The following is a 19,599-nucleotide window of genomic DNA, read 5'->3' on the forward strand; positions in this document are numbered from 1 at the left end:
AATGTAGTATGGAAGTACTATTTTTGTACAAATGGGGAACTGAGGTATAGTGAGACCAAGTGACTTGCCTAAAGTTACAGAAAATCTATGTTAGAGCAGGGGCTTGAACTCATGTCTCCCAAGTTCTGGGCAACTCTCTAGTCACTGGAGAGTTTAGTCCTACCCGTTTAGTAAAGATGCTTAATTCTTACATTACCTTGCTGATTGCTTTCCTGCCACGCTTCTAAATTTATTCCTGGTATATTGTCACATGACTCAAAGTCTTGAGGAAACTTCCCAAGTTGAAAGGCATCAAGTGGCACTTCTGAGAGGCCTGTGTTATCGCAGATTATACGGGACAAAGAATGTTTTCTTAGCTCATGCCTTTGAGTTTCTGTGAAAACATGACTGTTTTCCCACCAAAATCTGCAAAGATCGGTAGGTGCTTGTTAAAAAGATTACATTCCAGGTGTTAATTATTTCTGTTTGCAGAGTGCACTATTATTACGAGACAAAAAATAAGCATTTCATCAAAACACAGTTAAGGAATATGCACTGTCTATCGGCAATACAACAACAACTACATTGGTTGAAGATTTATGAGCCCAATGTAAAACCTGTTATGGGCTCAATCCTGCAAAGTGCTCAGTTCGCCTGCAACATGCTAAACACCCTCAGCTCCTATGGAAGTCAGTGGGAGACGAGCGTGCTTAGTATCTTACAGGAGTGCTCAGCACTTGGCAGGACCAAGGTCTGAACCCTTTTTCCCTGACAGACGCACCTTAAGAACCATCCCTTAAAATTAGCAAGATCAAGAGGGTGAAATCGTCTTGTAAAAGGGGTGGGGAGGGGAATCTAAAAGAGGTGGTTCTGACATCAGGAGAGGAAGTTATCTATTATAATAATGAACTGGAGGGGTGGAGGGGTGAGAGTATGTTCAACAGGTTGAGTGGGGAAGAACAATTTGACACTGCTCTTGAATTCTTCCCTTCTTCACTATCAACCTCCACCCACCAAGAAATCAAATACCTTCCAAGCCATAAAGAATGGAGATATTTTCAACACAAGGATTATCACTATTCATATATGCAGACCTGGTAATCGGTTATTGCTTTTCATTAATTAAACATAATAAATATAAAAGTTATATCTTAGCAGAGAAATTTGAAGGTAAATTGCTTGTACCTCATGCTCAGTGTTACATGTACCAGAAGTCAGACTATGCATTTGTAACTTACATGTCTCCACAATACAGAATTTGTTAAATATATGCTACAGGACACGTCACCAATGTATAAATAAATGAACTTGAGAGGGAGCTTTCATCTTAGGGGTAACAATGAATTCAGACATGACAAGCCATAGTATAGTCTACAACCAGAAAGCCGAAAGATCAGCTGCAGAATTTTTGCCTCTTTCTGAATCCCACCACAGGGTGAAGCATTTGAATAGGAAAAGGCAAGGGATAAAGCAGTAACTCCAGATGGAGCAGAAACAATTTTTTCCAAATGACTCTATTGGATTTAAAGTGTGGACTTGTTTTGGTCAATTCAAAAGGCAACAATTTCAATTTTAGTCATGTAGCTGAGAGATTCTGATCCTACCAGGATAGAGTTCAACTAGTCAGAAATCTTGCTCAATTCTGATTTATCATCTTAAATCAATATCTGGGAACTGATATCTTGAACTGCTTGTTAACTGGTATCTCAATCAATATATGAATCATCAGGTTACCTGAGCTTTGTATCACTAAACCAAAGTCACTAAATTAAAAAATAATAGACTTTTCCCTTCACTCCCCTAGAGGGGTGACAACCAAAACAAAACATTACATGAATCTATGTTTCTTCAGTATTTATCAATCAACTTGTTATCACAGTCTGTCTATACAACCTTCTTCTTTCTTGATGCTTTCCTAGTCACAGTCGAAAAATTGTATAGCCTTCTTCCAAAACTCATGATTGTACACCTTGCTGTTGCGCAATTGGTCTGCTGATATTTGGTCCATGGATGAATCTTTGGCCTCTCCATTGGTTGGCCACAATCATCACAAGGGCCACTCTACAAAAATATTGCTTTCAGGTCTCCACTGGACGTGTCTATACCAACATAGCCTAGCTTCCCTATATGTCTCTTCAGTTGGGGCAACCAGCATTAGGTCCCTCACAACCTCCTTTCATTTCCTATCATGGAGTGTCCAAACATTTGACCATCTCAATATCTTCATTTCCATGGTGGAGAGCATAATGATTTCTTTCCCTGTGTCTGGTAAAATCTCAGTTCCATACATTAGGATGGGTCAAATTACAGTTTTAGGGTATGTCTACACTAACAAAAGAAAAGGCCTCCTGGGAGCGAGTTCAGAGCCTAGATCAGCAGACTGCAGCCTGCACCACAGGGCTAAAAGTAGCAGTGCAGACACTGCTGCTTGGGCTCTGAGACTCACCCCTTTTGCTGGGTTTCAGAGCCAAGCTCCAGCCCAAGCAGCGAAGTCCATACTGTTATTTTTAAACCCCCAACCAGAGACCTGTGAGCCTGACTCAGTTGAACTTGGCTCTGAATGTTGTTGATAATCTTTTTTTTTTTTTTTTTTTTTTACAGTGTAGAGGTACCCTTAGACTATATCTTCAAACTTTATTGGCATCTCTTTATAAAAGAGAACTGGGGTCAAGCTCACACCATTTGCATCAAGTAGCATTGGTACAATGTCGGGCATAGAAATATAGAACTGGAAGGGACCTTGATAGGTCATCTAGTCCAGTCTCCTGCCCTGAAGCAGGACTAAGTGTTATCTCTAGACCATCCCTGACATGTGTTTGTCTAAGCAGTTCTTAAAAACCTCTCATGATGGAGATAAATGACAGAGATTCCAAAATTTCCCTAGGTAATTTGTACTAGTGCTTAACTACCCTTACAGTTAGGAAGTTTTTCCTAATGTTTAGCCTAAATCTCTCTTTCTGCAATGTAAGTCTGTTACTTCTCGTCCTCCCCTCAGTGGTTAAGGAGAACAATTTATCACCCTGCTCTTTATAACAACATTTTACTTACTTGAAGATGGTTATGTCCCCCCTCACTCTTCTCCTCTCCAGACTAAGCTCAGGAGGGCACCTTTGTCAGCAACCACTGATCCTAGGCATTTAAATTCTTTCACTCTTCTAAGCACTGTGCCTGTAATTTCCTTTATGGTGAGTCGTCCTCCTCACTTATTATAGCCTCGGTCTTACCAACATTCACTTTAAGTCCCACCTCAAAACTATGCGCTGTCTCTACAGTCCCATAGCTTTTCAAACTTCATTGAAGGAAGTGAGCGTTTTTATTATTAGCAGCCAAACCACTACTACATTTGATCTGCTATTTTTAGAGGTTAAATCTGTAAAGAAGCCAACTTCAGTGGGGAAAGGTCAGATAGATGGCAGAATTAAGCATATATGTTATTTAATCTCAGATATGTTTCATATACTCAAAATAAGGGACAATAAAAACTATCATACCTACTGTTCTCATACAGTGCTAATGCTAGTAAAATTGTAAATGATTCAGAAGAGTTGAAATGGTGTTTAAAACAAGTCTGTGTGAACTGTTTGTCATGATCATAAAAATGGCACAGCATTTAACAATGTTTCATTCTTTGTGTGACATTCTTTGAGTTAATTAAAATTTTTTAAAGTCCACATTTAAACCCAATGGGCTAGATTTTTATGTACATCACAGAGATGTTACATCACTCCGGCACGATAAAGGGGCTTTAATGTGGGTGTAAGCTTAAACTAAATGCGACTCTGGCCCTAAAGGTCTAATAAATAATACAAAATGGGTCTCCTTAGGTGAATCAGGATTAGTTCCTTAAGGGCTGGTAGGAGTGAATCCAGCTGTATTTGATTGTGTGGACCCTTTTTCACATTCCTTACATTTACAAGTTGCATCTATTTATAAAAAATTCCAGTATATTCTAAAATCCATTAAAATGAACTGTTTTTATGTTACTACGACTGAATCTTGCGTTTATTCAGAGTCTGAGCCTGCAGTTCTTATACAGGTAAAACTCTCTTTCCCTAGGACGAAGTTTCACACTTGCACAAGATTTTTTTGCACCATTTAAGTCTCATATAAGGACTGTGCAGGAGGTATTAGCCAGCTGAACAGCAGCATGGGATTGCAGTGTATTTGTAATATGCCACAGGAGTGGTCTCCTTGCTGGTAGGAATCATGCCCAAAAACAAACAAAAGAAAGAATAGAGAGAAGGTTCAGGAAAAAAAAACAAAGAGAGAAACTGGTAAACAAGGGATTAAGGAACAATAAAAAGTGCGGGTGGGGATTAATATGTTAAAAATGCATGTACTTTTTCCTCTTTCCTCCCTCCTTTGTCGTAATGTTTTTATAAGGGACAGGGACCTGTCTTCTCATATCTGTGAAGTGCCAGCACCCTTTGAGGTGCTACGTACAAATAAACAGTATAATACACTTACCGGTCACCTTCCCTTAGGGCTTTCATTTGCTTTCCAATTATACATGCAAACAGTGGGCCAGTTCTTGCACCTGGGAGGAAGTTTTCTGCTAGGCCACCGAGCCAAACATCAATATTGTTTGGATTGCTGTACAATTCCATGATTTTTTCAGCTACCTTCCTATTAGCTATTACTGTATTCAGGTCAGTTTGAGTTTCCAGTCTTGGTAAACCGCAGAATTCTCGCCAGTCATTGTAACCTAAACATATTAAATTTATAGACAGATCAGCCTTGAAATCTGACTGTTTAACATAGCACTCAAAATTAACTTATTTATAGGTGCCAGCTTCTGATACCCTTACTCACACCAACTAGCATCTTCTTCTGAAAATAGACCTAGTAGAATTGGTTGAAATCAATGGGCCTATTCGCAGGGTGAGGTACTACTCAGTGTGAGTAAGGGTGGCAAGATCTGGCCTTTTAGATATATTGAAGCTACATTATGTTAGTGAAGGTAAAACTAGGCATAAAATAACATTTCCATTTCTAAAAATTCTGAAGACTTGATAGAGCAAAAGGAAAATTCAAAAATTTGTGGCTAGTGCAACTTAGAATGAAAAGTCTTAGCCCATTCATTTGTACCTTGAATCTAATTTTTAATTAAAGAAAGAAACATAGACCTCAAAATAACTGCTCTGTGAAAGTCGTACTACATTTGGCCTGCAGCTTCAAAGTTGCCTCTTAGAATTAATGAAATGAGTGAATGAAGAACAAATTTCAGACGCACACAGGGTCAGGTCAGTGCAAGCAGTAGAGGTTATAGTGTGTCATGCTGATACCAGAACGAGGGAAAATGAGAGAGGATGAGAATTGCTTCATAATATAAAAATGACATTTTCTCTTTCTCGGTCTGGAAAAACTAAACAATTAAAACCATTCTGGTGAATCAATGGCATCTAATGATACTTCTCAGGAAGCACATTCGTAGCATAAGTAGCTGTGACAATGTCAGGAAACTGGTATCAAAACCAGGCCCATGGAAGTCCTTAGATGGCATCTGTAGCCTCCACGCTACACTGATAATGATGAACCACCACCCCTGACCGGCAGCCTTAGTGCTAACTGTCTACAGCTCCACAGCAGCCATACCCGAAGCCCCTGAGTGGCAGGACAGACAGCATTCCCATGCGATACCTGGACTATATAAAGATCCTAACAGGAAGAGGAAGCTGTCTGAGTATCAGGCCATTGTCTGCTGGTTGTTACCTAAACTGCTTTGCTGCATTGCCCTGCTGCCTTGCCTGATCCTACCTTGCCACCTCGCCTCTTGGTTTGGATCCCTAGCTAGTGACCCCCTGAAAGAAAGCCGACCATTGCTTGGGAATAGCTCTAATACCGATTGCCCTCCTGGCTACCAGACCACCCACACAATACTTGATCATGGCTCTGGACTTCCCTATGTCTGCTTCAGCCACTGAGAGTTAGACACTTCAGTGCCTTTGTTTTCTGTGCACTGCACTTCTCCATTTCTAAGACCTCTGTCTGTTTGCAGAGACAGAAGAGACACATATACACACTATGAATTTCCTTTTGGGTATGTCTGCACTGTCCTTAGTGATGTAATACCCAGCTCACCTATACATACGTGCTTTAGCTTTGATCGTGGATGGTAAAAATAGCAATGCAGCTGTGGTAGCAGCTTACGTTAGCAACCCAAGTACATACATAGGATATCGGATGGGACAGTACTCAGTGGCTAGCTCAGGTTGCTGCCCATGCTGCTGTGGCCACACTGCTATTTTTAGTGCACTCGCACAATCAAAGCTAGTGCTTCTGTGTCTGCCTGAAGTGGGAATTACATTGTGCACCTGCAGTGTAGCCCAGCCCATAGAGACTACTTTGCTTTTTCCATATTTTTCTCCTCAAATAAAAATAATTTAAACGGAAGGTTTATGGTTGTCCTTCATTTTTAGAAAAACCTAATAGTAGAGCTCATTGAAAAGCATAGGGGAAAATTGTTACAATTGTGATTTTTTTAAAATAAAATGTAAAATTTGAAAGATGTTGACTAATTCTAATAAAAGTCATAGTTACTAAAAAGCCACTCCAGATACATACAGTAACCCCCTGCATTATGGTTTGTCCCTTTCAAACTAAGGACATTGTTTTCATGTCTAATGCTAGTGAATATCTTGTCTTCATTATAGCTACTTTTTACTCTTGTTGTGCATTCCTAAAAGAGACGGGGGTAACGCCTCTGTTTAACTAGCCATAGCTGTCACTTAATAACCATATTGGTAAATTGCCAGTATGCTTCAAATACAAGTAGTGATGTCTCAATCGTTAGCATAGAAAATCTAGAAAAAAGTAATAGACCTGGGAGTCCATGATCACGTCCACGCTGTAAATTTAATGATGCTAAGTCCAGTGACCCATTATTGGACAATACAACAAGCCTTTCTGTTAATTCTTCATTCATCATTTGATCCTGCATCAGTAGTTTTGCTGACTTTGCTAGAATACCTCTTAGTAAAGGGTCCAAACCTCCTTTAAAACATAAAACCAATGCAGTGTCAAAGTACATGTGAAAACAAAATCTTTATAAATTTTCTTAACATTTCTACATGCACTTTTCACTCTATATTTTTAAAATTATTCACCTTAAATGTCTTTAAATTCAAACAAAACAATGATAGAAAACAATAATGCAGTTAAGAGGCACTGTCTGTTTCTTAAGACAGCAGAAACATTGCTAACAGACTGATTATATGAGATGGATGAGGTGTTTCTAAAGAACAGTGTTTGTGTGCTTCAAAAGACTAGTTAACAAAAATAAATTTTCCCAGTTGACGTTAATTCTTTGGGTACTGTTCAACAACCTGAACCAATGATGCAATTAAATGAATGTTCTTGATTTTATAAGATTTTGAAATGCAATTAGGAAGAAGTTTGAAAAATGCTGCAATAACGTGAAAAGATGTAATCCACATAAAAACATACCTTCTTTAATGAGCCTCCAGGGACTAAAAAAAACTTCATGCATATGAAGATTTGGGAGGTCTGGGTCATCTTGATACTGAGCATTAAGTCTCTTTATTATTGGGTGTATTGTTGCATGACCAAATCGAAAAGCAGCTGTACAAAAAACATTTGAAGCCGTGGGATTTATTTTGTGATCATAGCCTTTATACAGACCAAGATACTGATTAAAAGCCTCTGGGCCAATGATTTTTGGAATATAGTCTCTTAGAGTAATAATCTAAAAGAAAGAAAAAAAATCGCGGTTAATATTTACATAATATAATAATGCTTCCCACTAGTATAGTGCCTTTTCATCCAGTGATCTCTAAGCACTTTACAAGCATTAATTAATTAACACTTTCAACAACCCTGTGAGGTAGGTAAGTAGCATTGTCTTCATTTTGCAGATGAGGACAAAGAACTTAAATCACTTGCCCAAGGTCATACAGAGAGTCAGTGGCAGGGATAGGAATAGGACCCAGCAATCTAGGCTCCCAAATCCCTTGGTACAAACATGAGACCAAAGCCTGGCATGGACAGATTACTGATGTGATCTATAATAGCTCCCTTTGACATCAATGAGCTTGAGAACTCCCTGATACCCAGCATTGATTTAAATCCTAAAAACTGTATTGGGACAGCATAAACTACTGAGCCTTTAAACTAAACCAGCATAAACCATGAACAGATTTTGTTTTCAGTCACATGTTTAAATGTTTACTCCCAGAATCCTTTCATAGACATTTGATACAAAACTGCAGGTAATTTAAAGATCACCACAAATCAGACTGTATAACGGAAATACATAAACATCTCCTATCAAGTGCTTTTATAATGTAATAGAATTACTGAAGCATATAAAAAAGCTTATTAGTAATACTGACCAATTTCCTCCCCCCCCCAAAGAAATGATATATTGCACTGAATAAAATGAAACTGCATTACAGATTAAAGATTACATTTGAATTTATTAAAGCTTAATGGGAGGAATATGAAGTATAGTGAACTCAAAATATATTTTAATTTGATAGAATATGCAGTAAACCAATCAGACAAATACATTAGAAGCTTGATATAATGCATATTGAAAATCAAGCAGGAATAACATAGTCTCATCAGATACTGGGTTTCATTGTCTTTGGTATGTCACACAGAAAAGCAAGCTTCAACGAAGTCTATAAGATATGACACTGCACATTTGCCAACATTCACGCTACACAGAACTGTACGGGCAGCTGTTGCTCAGTCTTTTTCAGCTTCCACTCTTCACTTTTCTAAATTAGTTATATTCACATAAGAAAGAAGCTAGCTCAAGACTTTGCACAGCTGCTTCATTAGATTAGATTTTTCTTGCATGCTGTCTGTCAAATAGTTTTTTTTTTTAATTGCTGGAAATTAGTAGTGTGGTTGTCATTTAAAAATTTAATATTTGCCAACACTTATCACACACACAGGTATTGTTAGCTCCAGTTGTAACTTTAGGTTTCAAGTCAGCTTTGTGGCCTAGTAGTAGCATATTTTGCTATCATATAGAGGGCTGGAGTACGGACTTGTCAAGTTTGGACCCTCCCTTCTGAGGCAAGCAGAGGTTGGAGATACTGAGGAGGTAATACTCACATCTCCAGGACCAGAGTGAAGCCAGGAGAAAGGAAAGTGAGTACTGTGTTTCATTATCAAGCAACCCAAACTGGCCAAAGTAGAACAGAACAATGATGTAAATGTGACAAAGTCAACTGCAGGCACGCACATTGGGAATCTCTGCCATATAGACATAACAATTCATGGACTGCCTTTGCTCTCCCATTCCAATGGTAGGTCCAACCAGGAGGCAACTAAAGGCCAGATCTCAACCTCCACCCATGGGACTGAAGGAGGAGGACAGTTCACATTCAAGTTCTCCATGCACTGCTGAAGACAGGGGCTCCAATTTTGTCTAAGGTCATTACAATTATAAGGCTAACAATGTAAATGAGCCTTGTGTATGTGTTGTCCTGTGCTGGAAGATTCAGGAGTTTGGTAGGGTTTGGGTTTGAGGGGTGGTGGTGCTGTGCTAGGCAGAAGTGTTTTACAGAAAATCAAAGGGGAAACTGAGGAGGATACTGGAGAAAAAAATCTGGAAGCTGACATAAAACTACAAGAACTGCATATTAGAACCTCTGACACATAACCCTCGGAGCAGGCTCACAACCTAATTAACTTGGGCTTGTGTCAAGAGGTGGGGAGAAACAATACAATTCATTTAAAGACTTATACTCCTGCTGAAACTTAAAAAAGAAGTCTAAGCACTCTGCAGAGGTTCAAAATGATTTTTCAGTGCATTTGATATGCAAAGCAGTATATGTGACACAGAAGAAAAGTGTGCCACCTAATCAGAGTGAGTGATTTTAAAGACGTGTTTCTTTTCATATTTGCCATGCAATAATCATCATAGTTTGTCTTAATACAGAATTCTTTATATATTCAGCCTCTTCTACGTAAGTGACAGAACATCCTTGCCTAAAAACACTTCAACCCAATCAGCACCAAAGAGCTGTAGCTTTACAGGGAAAAAGAAATCCGGAGTTATTGTACTACACTGCACTAGAACGTATCATTTACTTTGAGACTGTTTATGAGTGTGTGTGTTTGTGTGTTTGCAATTAAATGGATAGTTTCTGGAATGTAGGGCACAAAGGGTCTGATCATGCTGAGTGCACTCTAATCCCCGAGACATTAGCGGGATTGGAGGCCAACTCAGCTCCTCTCAGGAGGCACTCAGCACCTCAGAGCATGAACTCCAACCTCCATAAAGAACCTCCTAAAGAAGTATATTATAATCAGTGATATCAATTCCCTACTTCTTCTAAAGAGTGACATTGCTGCAACAGTGTACAACTTCCTAAAATATGGGCATTAGTGTCATGGCAGGTGCCATAAATTTAGTAGCTGAATTACTTCTTAATAGTATAAGTAGACATTAGAATAATTAATGTTATTTAAAACATACTCATTAACCTGATTTAATGGGACAAAATAGAGTTCTGATTTGCTGACAATTGACTCAATCCTCAGTTCTTCCCAAGGTCAAACTCCAAGCCATGGTACGTTGCCAAAATTTTCACAAAGGCCTCCCTACATAACTGTGTAACACATCTGGTGAGAAGGTGCAGGTGCTTGCAGAGTAGCCTCAATCGTATCTGCTACTGGTCCCATCAGAAACAAAATACTGGATTAAAGGGACCATTGATGTGATCCAGCATGGCAATTCACAAGCTAATTTAATTCAGGGGACAGATTTCTAACAAGTGGCTTCCAAGAGTTGCTAGTGGCTTTCCAATACATGACTGCTCAGAGCATAGGTGCTGACTCTGTAGGTGCTCCGGGGCTGGAGCACCCGTGGAAAAAAATAGTGGGTGCTCAGCACCCAGCAGCCACCTGGCGATCAGCTGTTCAGTGGGCTGATCAGCTGTTCGGCGGTGGGCAGAAGGCACTGGGGGGAGGGGACGGAGCAGGGGCGGGAAGAGGCGGAGAGAGAGCAGGGCACTGGGGGGACGGGGCAAAGTGGGGCCGGGGCCTTGGGGTGGAGTGGGGGTGGAGCACCCACCCAGAAAAATGGTGCCTGTGGCTCAGAGGGTTTAATTCATGGTTTTGTCTGAATACAGAGTGAGTATTAACATTAACATACTACATGTTCCATTACTATTCAGGAGCAGGTTAATATTCAGAAAACCTAGCTAAAGATGCTGGCCTCCACCTTGGAGTGTGCTAAAAAGTGCTTCCTTTGTGTACATACTTGGTGTGAGAGGTTTTCCATTGCAAGGATAGTCCATATTTTACTGTGTCACAATTCCCCAGGAGAATTTTCCCAAGAATGTGCAATACAAAGTCTTGCTGTTAACATTAAAAAATAAAATAATCTGTCATTCTGTTTAAAATGTAGATCCTTTCCTGAAGCTTTAAGTTGATGTCTACATGGGAAACGGGATATACACCATCAATTTGTGTAACTCATAAAGAATTTTATATAAATTTCTGTTTAAGCAGCATATTTTTAGCTGCAGGTGCACTTTCATATTTCTTGCTCCTCAGATTCAGGACATTGCCCGTAGAGTCTGGCTTGCAACAAGGCTTTAGGCAGTATCCTGAGTGCAAACACAAAAAGAGCACTCCCATTCAGATTGCCATTGCAGGAAGAAATGGACTATTATTACACCTTACAGACATTCAGTCCAGCTAGGGAAGAACAAACAACCATCACCTTACAAAGCAGACGTGAACTGAATTGGACTATCCAAAAGAAGGACAAAAATGAGGCTGAAACAGAAATTACTTGCCTACGAAGAATAATGCCTATTATTGTCACAGAACGAGATAACGCTCACAATAGATTCAGATCCAGGTGACAGCATCAAGCTTTAGTCTGAGAACACAATGCAGCCCCTACTGGGTAAGGAAACAGACAACCATTGCGCTGAGCAAAGACTGGTACTCACTAACTTCTTATATACTATATTTGGCATGGGTGGCCTCTGGTGGGCAAAGACCAATAGGGAGTAAGGTATATTAATTTAATTGCAAGCCCTGCATAGGTTGCATGAGTTCCTTACAAACAGGATAAATTATAAGCACTGCTCAGGCTGCATGAATTCCTTACAATTATAGAAATGGCTGTGAGGCAAGTAGGTAGAATCTGCTGACTTTGTGAAAGATCTCTTTAGGAAGTAATAGAAAATAACCAATCACAGTAACAACAGCTATAATGTATAATACTCAAGTTCTACAGCACGTCTATTACATATTTATAACATCTACTAAATATTTGCTAACCCTTTACAAACAATTTGTAAATGGAACCTTATTGTAAAGGGTGACCCATTAATGAATATATCCTCTGAACATATCTGTGAGACAGGGAAGTATTATCATTCCCATTTTAAAATGGCAAAAATTGATGCACAGATTAAATGATTTGCCCAAAATCACACACAGTGTGTCTCCAGAAGAACCTACAATAAATAAATTCCAGATCTCTAGACATTCAGTCCTGTATCAAAATCAGCATGCTTTCTGGACATGAATATAAAGGCACAGAGCTCAAGATATTTAGAAGGAATCACCTTACATTTTTCACACATACTCTTATCACTTGTCATCAGATCTTGCCAGTTCTTTCTCCAACCATTTTAACAAACTCAACCCTTCCTTTCTGTCCAAGTGCTAAAATGCGAGTTCATGGCTTGGTGAGAACCTGCTGATTACTATAACCCCCTCCTCTTTGGCCTCCTTGAGACCCATTCTGGTACTCTCCAGGACAAGCATTAAGAGAGTATTAAGGTTGCAAAATGAAGGGCTCCCAATTAAGGAAAAGACAAATTTAAGGCTGCCTGTGGAACCTTAATTCAGCCCTTGCTGTGAATGTGTTAGGGTATAGTCTTCAGTACAAGTGGGTTGTTGTTGGCTGGTAGAGGAGGAACGGACCCATGCTGTTTGAGAAGCCTTCAAGAAATTGCATGATCTTTTCAGCAAAATAGGAAGATAGTTCTTTGCCAAGCTTAGTGCTGGGTTCTGCTGTCGGCATTCAGGATTGATGAAGCAGTTTACCACCCCACACAGCAATTTAGGGCAGGCTTTGCGAGGTTGAGGGGAAGGGTCTGTTGGCCTGTAGTACAGCCTCAGCACTGGCTTCAAGAAATGCTTTACATCTATATGAATGAAGAAGGGAGTTATTTATTTTTAAACTGCAGAGAAAGCTGGAATCACATGTTAGAGTTACTATCTAGTAACCCAAATGTAAAATACATTTTTATTTCTGTGTGTGACCTAAATTCATTAAATTAAATCCTTAGTTTTTTTAAAAAAAATATTAATATATCAGAGCAGAGTTAAGGTTGCTAGTAGCATTTACTGGCATTTGAGTGCTTAACTTTGCAACCTTAACAGTCTCTTCATTTTTCTTTTTTACTATATGAAATTTCCTAGAATTTTAATGATGTTAAAGGAACAAAAAATTGTACTTTCACTGTTTCCCTAGATAGTAGTCCTGATTCTCTTCTCATTTTTGCACCAGGACAAATGAGAAGTAACTCCACTCAAATCAGGAGAGTTACACTGATGTTTGTGAGCAACTGGCAGGAAAAAAAAAGAAAGGTTGTCTAAACACCCCCAAAATAAATCTTGGCACATGTGTCACAACATTGAAATCATTTGTTCTTGCCTCCATCATTGAGCATGAGCTTGGCTGCACTCTGAATGATCCAGGGCCCAATACATTTTACTACAACATGGAATTAACTGTGCATGTTTGCACAGCACAGTCCTCATCATTTAGAATATTGTGAAAGAATTAAAGTGTTGCCATGGTTTAAACAAACTACTGCACTTGTGTGAAACATGCTTTCCAAATCTCCATAACTAAACCAAATCAAACCCCCAGAACCCTGAAAGGCACTTCTCCCTTCCAAGGGCTGTATTAATGTCAAGTTTCTACTTCTATTTGCTTGTCAGTAGAGCGGTTTAAAAAGCAACACTGGAAAAAAAATCCAATGGAAATAGTGCTTTTAAAAAAATCTTATTCTTAATTTTTTTTTTAAAAAAGGATGAACTGGTTTTGTTCAAGCTCTCCATAAATATGCACTCCCAGGGAGAGACTAGATCTGGACATATTCAGCCCAAAAGATGAAAATCTTAGAAAGTTATAGCAACTGAATATAGAATCCTGGAATGGAAGTTTTAGACAACTCCAACCATAGCTTTTGCCTGTGCGCTGGTTATTATAACACTCTAATAAAGATATTACAATTACATCCACTGAATGAGTGTCCCTAAACGGGCTAGATCAGCTCAGATATATGCCCCAGGCTGATCTCATTAGTCTGTGATACTGGTAGAGATAATAAGTAGTCCAGAGTCATACAGAATAATACCTTGTGAAAACTATTTTGTTTAAGGGAATGATGTTTCATATTCCTACCCACTAACATACAAGTACAGAAAAGCCTAGTTTTGGGATTTCTGATTTGCTCTTTTCTTCTAACTAGTACCAAGAACCATTCCGAGTTTGTTAATACAACGATTTTAAAACAAAACAAAACAAAAAAACACTTATGAGAGAGGAATTGACTTTGGAAAGCTGGAAGAGAAGCTAATGGCCTGACTATCTAAAACAAACTGATTATGTACTGATTCCAAATAAAAGGAGTTATTTCTCTATGTGTATTCTTTCTTCGTGCAACCAGTAGTCTCACATCGACTGCACATGGTTTCCTGAAGGAATCATTCTATGTTTACTGCAAACAGCGAGTTCAGGTGGAAGGAGAGCAATATTTTTTCATGATCAATAAAGTCTGTTTTTCTCCCTATTACTCTTCAGAAAAATCCACAATCTGGTGTCACAAATATTTCAGCTGCTAGCAATTAGAGACTGTGTGAAAGGCCTGTTGTTTTCAAAGTGTTCCAAATCTGATATTTCAGATCCAGGGCTATGGATTATAACAGAGACCGGATCAGTGTGAACAAGCAGAAATAACCATTTTCCCCACTGAAAACTGCTAAAGAAAAGTTAGTTTTATGACCTAAATATAATGTTCATGTCCAAATTCATAGTTCAGAGTGAATTGGTAATGTAAAGAGTTTTTACTTGATTTGGATACCTGGATGCAATATTTACTCTACTTGTCTGTGAATCAATAAATACACTCTGTAATCTAAGGGTAGATTTTTCAAACCACAGTGGAATGGTTGGGAGAGACATATTTTAAATAAAATGAAAACAAAATATCTCGTAAGAGTATCTTAATGTTGAAGATTATAATTCTTGAAAGTGAAACCCTGGTGGATGTTAGAATTTCAGTTTAATTATGAAGATTTCTACTCATTGATTTAATATGAAACTCTGTATGTCTACTTTCCTGTCTGCTTTGTTATTTTCCATATTGATTTCTCCTTCCCAAGTTTTAGAGCCCAAAGTCTATGCCCTAGGGGTTTATGCATTAGTTTGGTAGTGTGAAGCTTATGGTCTTTTTATGGAAGGAAAATATTTGTTTATAGATTTTGCATTAGAAAGACAAACTTTTGTGCACTGTGGGAGATTTACCTACTTTTTACTTGTTTCCTTTTCCAAAATTGCTATAAAGAAGAGAGCCAGAAAGAGTGAAGAGACTTCAGTAGAATAAACAGATAGAAGGAAAAGTCTGAGGAAAGAGGAAATGCAGCTAGAAAGTCCAGTAAAAGAAGCCAGAAAAAATGACAGCAGAGAGGGGTGGGATCTGAACAAGTGAAAGAATCTAAATATCAAGATGTTTGAGAAAAGAATGAAAATCTGACACCAAAAATCTGAAGTACAAAATAGAGACAGCAAGGAAAGGAACATGGGCCTCAAAAAGCCATTCAGCTCATGAAAACACATTTTCAGTTTGTGCTTAATTAAATTGTAGCCGAGTCAAAGGAATAAATTGACAATTAAGTAGTCAGCCAACCTGATGTAGAGCACCAACAATTTTGCGAGCTTCTTGGTAAACCGTTTCCGAGCTCCAGTGCCTGTTCAGTTTTCTCAGTGCTTTAGCCAGGCGGTTGTGTTCTCGCAGCCACAAGGTGTGCATAGCTGTCAAAGAGATTACTTCACTAGACCTGCTGTCCCCAGCCATAAAGCATTCGATCCTTTCAGCTTCATCTGAGTTGGGGTCTTGTGTACAGGGAGATGGTACCTGGTCTACAAAAGGCAGATAGTCCCGATCATTGTCATAATATCGCACATTTACTCTAAGGAGGCCTTCTTTGCTTGTAAAATTCCTCAGTTTGTTTTCCACAGCAGGCGTGCTGCCATAGACAGTGGAAGCATCAAGGAAAGAGGTTAAACCATTGATCTGTTCTCTTGGTTTCAATGTTGATAGATTTTCAAAGAGAATTCTATGATCACCAGTGCCACATGCAGGAGATGAACGGTAAAAAGGCATGCACTCTCTTCCTGTGGATAGTGTATCATTGGCAAATACCTGTGTAATAAAATAGACATTTTCTGCAGTGAAAATAACATAGCTGGACTGGAAGTGACTACTGCACTAAGGGTTCCATAAAGGTTTCCATTCTAAGCCCTACTTTTCAGTTGCTCAAATCTTTTTGAAACACCTATTTTCTGGACTGAAATTTTCTAGGGTTGTCGCTGTGTTCTTTATTTATGTTTTTGAAGTTTGAGCAAAAATGGTCTAGCCATTTTTGAGAACAGGCAGAGTGAAAAAAATATACTTTCTCCATTAAAAAAAAATTACTGCTATGTTTTCTGAACAGTTCTATTGAATTGAACTCATGAAATTCATCATGAATTCGTCTCTTCAGGTCTCACTGAATAGAATTGCTTGTGAGTTCTGGTGAAACTGTTCTGGTAAAAATTGTTTTTGACATGATCAAGTTATGAATCATTGACCATTGTGTGCTATAATAGATTTTGCATGAGTTTTCTCATTTCAGAAAGCCATGCTGCTTGCACACGTGCAGTTAATCTCGCTGCCTACACGCATATATAGTGAAGTGTCTATAGTCCAGATCAGGACTGTGCAAAAGCTTTTGCTTCAGAGTGCTCGTCTTTGTACAGTGTACATGGATCAGGGAGACTTTGCCTCAGTTATAGCCTGATCCAAAGCCCATTGAAATCAATGAGATGTATAGAGAAGCTGTGATGTCAAATGATATCAACATCACTTTTACTTCAATGAGTTTGGGATTATGCCCTAAATGGACATTTTGTGGGTTGATTAGGAGGTGTGCACCATGGAGGCCTCTCCCCTGAACCTCTTAAGGTGAGTCGTTACAGAGCTTCTCTCCTGTAAGCCTTCTTAAATAAGCAGGCAGAGGAGGACAGGATCTCTTTACATTTTAGGAAACCCAAGAGAGAAAATCTGAGTCAGCTATCCTGTTCAAGAAAATAAAATTAATCACTAAAATAAAAACAACCATGTTTCAGAATATCTGAAGTCTATCTGCCCTGTTTAATACAGAGCTGCTTTTATGAACTGCAGTTTTCTGAAAATCCCATCATTTCCAGATTCTAACCGATCACCACGCACAGTGTAATGAGACATGGTGAGCCATAACTAGTATGTGTCAAGCCCAGGAGATTAAAAATACACACCTCCAATGAAAACTGCTGTTAAAAACATGATTTTGAGTTTCAAAGAATATGCAATTATGAACTTTGGGGAAAATCTATACTTTCTTACCCATTGATCTTTTACCACTGGTAAGCAAGTACAGGTACCACTTACTGAAGTTGCTGAAATATCCCCCAGAGGGGAACCATCTGCAGACATTTGATAAAGTCAAACACATCTGCTTTGAAGAGACACCTGACCTAATCCGCTTTTTCTTTTCATCCTATTTCTTTGCTGTTCAATTTTCAAACAAATACTACAGCAGCAAAGAAGCATGGACAGACATATTAATGTTGCAGACATCCTACAAGGTCATATAATTATCTTTCACATTTCTACATTGTTTTGGTAGATTTTTGTTATTTAAACAAGTTAGTTCAGCAGGCTCCAAAACCAGTGTTGACATGGGCACAAATTTGAGACAGCTGGAATATCCTGTGAAAAGATCAAAGGGGTGTGGATGGGGCTGAAGGGAGATCATAGAAGCAAGAAATCTCTTTGGGGGTTATGGAAATAAAATCTGATTTAAAGGGGGTGAAAAAAGGCTAAAGGGAACTGTGGAATGGAGCTTAACAACTTTACATGGTGCTGGTATTTTTATCTCGTTTGTTAAATAGATTTTTCTAACTACTGAAAGCTCATCACTGTAGGAAGTGCTATTACCATGTTAAAGCAATACTTGTTTATTTTCTAAGCTTATTAAAACCTGTCTGCTTAAGAAATCCTCTCACTTCTTTCCCCATTAGCTAAGTAGGATAGTTTCAATGGTAGGTTATTATATTTTGTGAGTAACAATATATTTTGTTTATTTTGCTGTTTCTTCCTTCAGTTGTTGAAATCAATTATTTATTTTCCCTTGGGTTTCCTGTCTAGAGTTTGTCCCCATTATTAAGACTCTTGCTGCTACGGTGGTCTGTGCTTCCCTTCAGCTGGTAGGGTGAGCAAAAGGCTAGGTTTCTATTCCAAGTACAGTGTCTTCTGAGACTGACAGCTACAGAGTGCTGTGTGCATTTGACTACCTCTTGCTTCTAATTATCAGGAAACGGTTGGAAGATTTTGGGTATAATTGAAAAATGTATGTTTGGTCTTTAACTTAGTAAACAAAGAGGACCACAACAAAACAGACCAAGAGTCCGTGGAGTTCACAGTAAATATTCTTTCGTTAACTGCCTCTGCAATTTTAATTCAGATTATTCTGTGCCCCAATGGAGGAAAGCAACAGTAATGAACATTAAGGGACTGGCAGAACTGTATAATGAAGTCCTTTTCTTTTTCATGGGCTAAGTAGTGTGCAGCCAGCAGTTCAATGTGCAAATGAAAATTTTCTATGTTATTTTTTCAAATGACATCAAACGTGACCTGGAAAAAAGTCCTTTTTTATTGAAATGAATATAAAATGGCATTTCTCTCTAAAAATCAATGAAGAATATTCCTATCAATCCATTTCTTTGCAAAGAATAATTAAGGAGGTAAACAAAACAAAGCAACCTCCCCCCCCGAAAAAAACCAAAAAAACAAACCACCCAGCCTGGCTATGGTAGCTTTCCTGGGTTAGCTGCATATAAACTTAAAATTATATTATAAATTCACAAAGGAACTTGCTGGTGGTGAAGTGTAGCAGAATGAAAGTCACAAACTGTTTCAACGCACTGCATTGTCTTCTAAGTCCTATAGTGAGCTGGTTCTGTGGAAAGTGACAACACGATCAGAGGTGTTCAGTTTTTTTAAAGGGAATTCAGGGCTTGTGGAAGTTTTCTATATTCATAGCAAGGAAAACTCAAATCCTCTGTTTCTGTACAGGAGATTCTGAGAGGCAGGGTAGTCCATGGCTCAGAAGACAGACCTAAATTCTATTTCCGGCTCTGATACTAGCTTGCTGGGTAACCTTGGGCAAGTTATCTCACCTCTCTGTGCCTCAGTTTCCTTTTTCACCTTTTGTGCCTTGTCTATTTAGATTGTAAGTTTTTCAGAACTATCTCTTATTATGGCTCTGTACAGTGTCTAGCACAATGAGACTTTGGGGATATCAGTT

At 38.7% G+C, this 19,599-nt stretch overlaps 1 protein-coding gene across 1 annotated transcript in view; it reads right to left on the minus strand.

Annotated features, from left to right (window-relative positions):
- The window catches only part of TPO (thyroid peroxidase), a 66,963-nt gene that overhangs the window by 14,461 nt on the left and 32,903 nt on the right, over positions 1-19,599 (minus strand). Inside the window, exons 7-11 of the mRNA XM_007055654.3 lie at positions 15,900-16,415; positions 7,426-7,684; positions 6,802-6,972; positions 4,447-4,684; positions 197-405 (exon numbers count right to left, since the gene is read on the minus strand). Of these exons, the coding sequence (XP_007055716.3) occupies positions 197-405; positions 4,447-4,684; positions 6,802-6,972; positions 7,426-7,684; positions 15,900-16,415 (1,393 nt within the window). The remainder of the gene's footprint in view (positions 1-196; positions 406-4,446; positions 4,685-6,801; positions 6,973-7,425; positions 7,685-15,899; positions 16,416-19,599) is intronic.

The sequence above is a fragment of the Chelonia mydas genome, chromosome 3 (genome assembly GCF_015237465.2).
Source record: "Chelonia mydas isolate rCheMyd1 chromosome 3, rCheMyd1.pri.v2, whole genome shotgun sequence".
In the NCBI taxonomy this organism is placed as follows: domain Eukaryota; kingdom Metazoa; phylum Chordata; order Testudines; family Cheloniidae; genus Chelonia; species Chelonia mydas.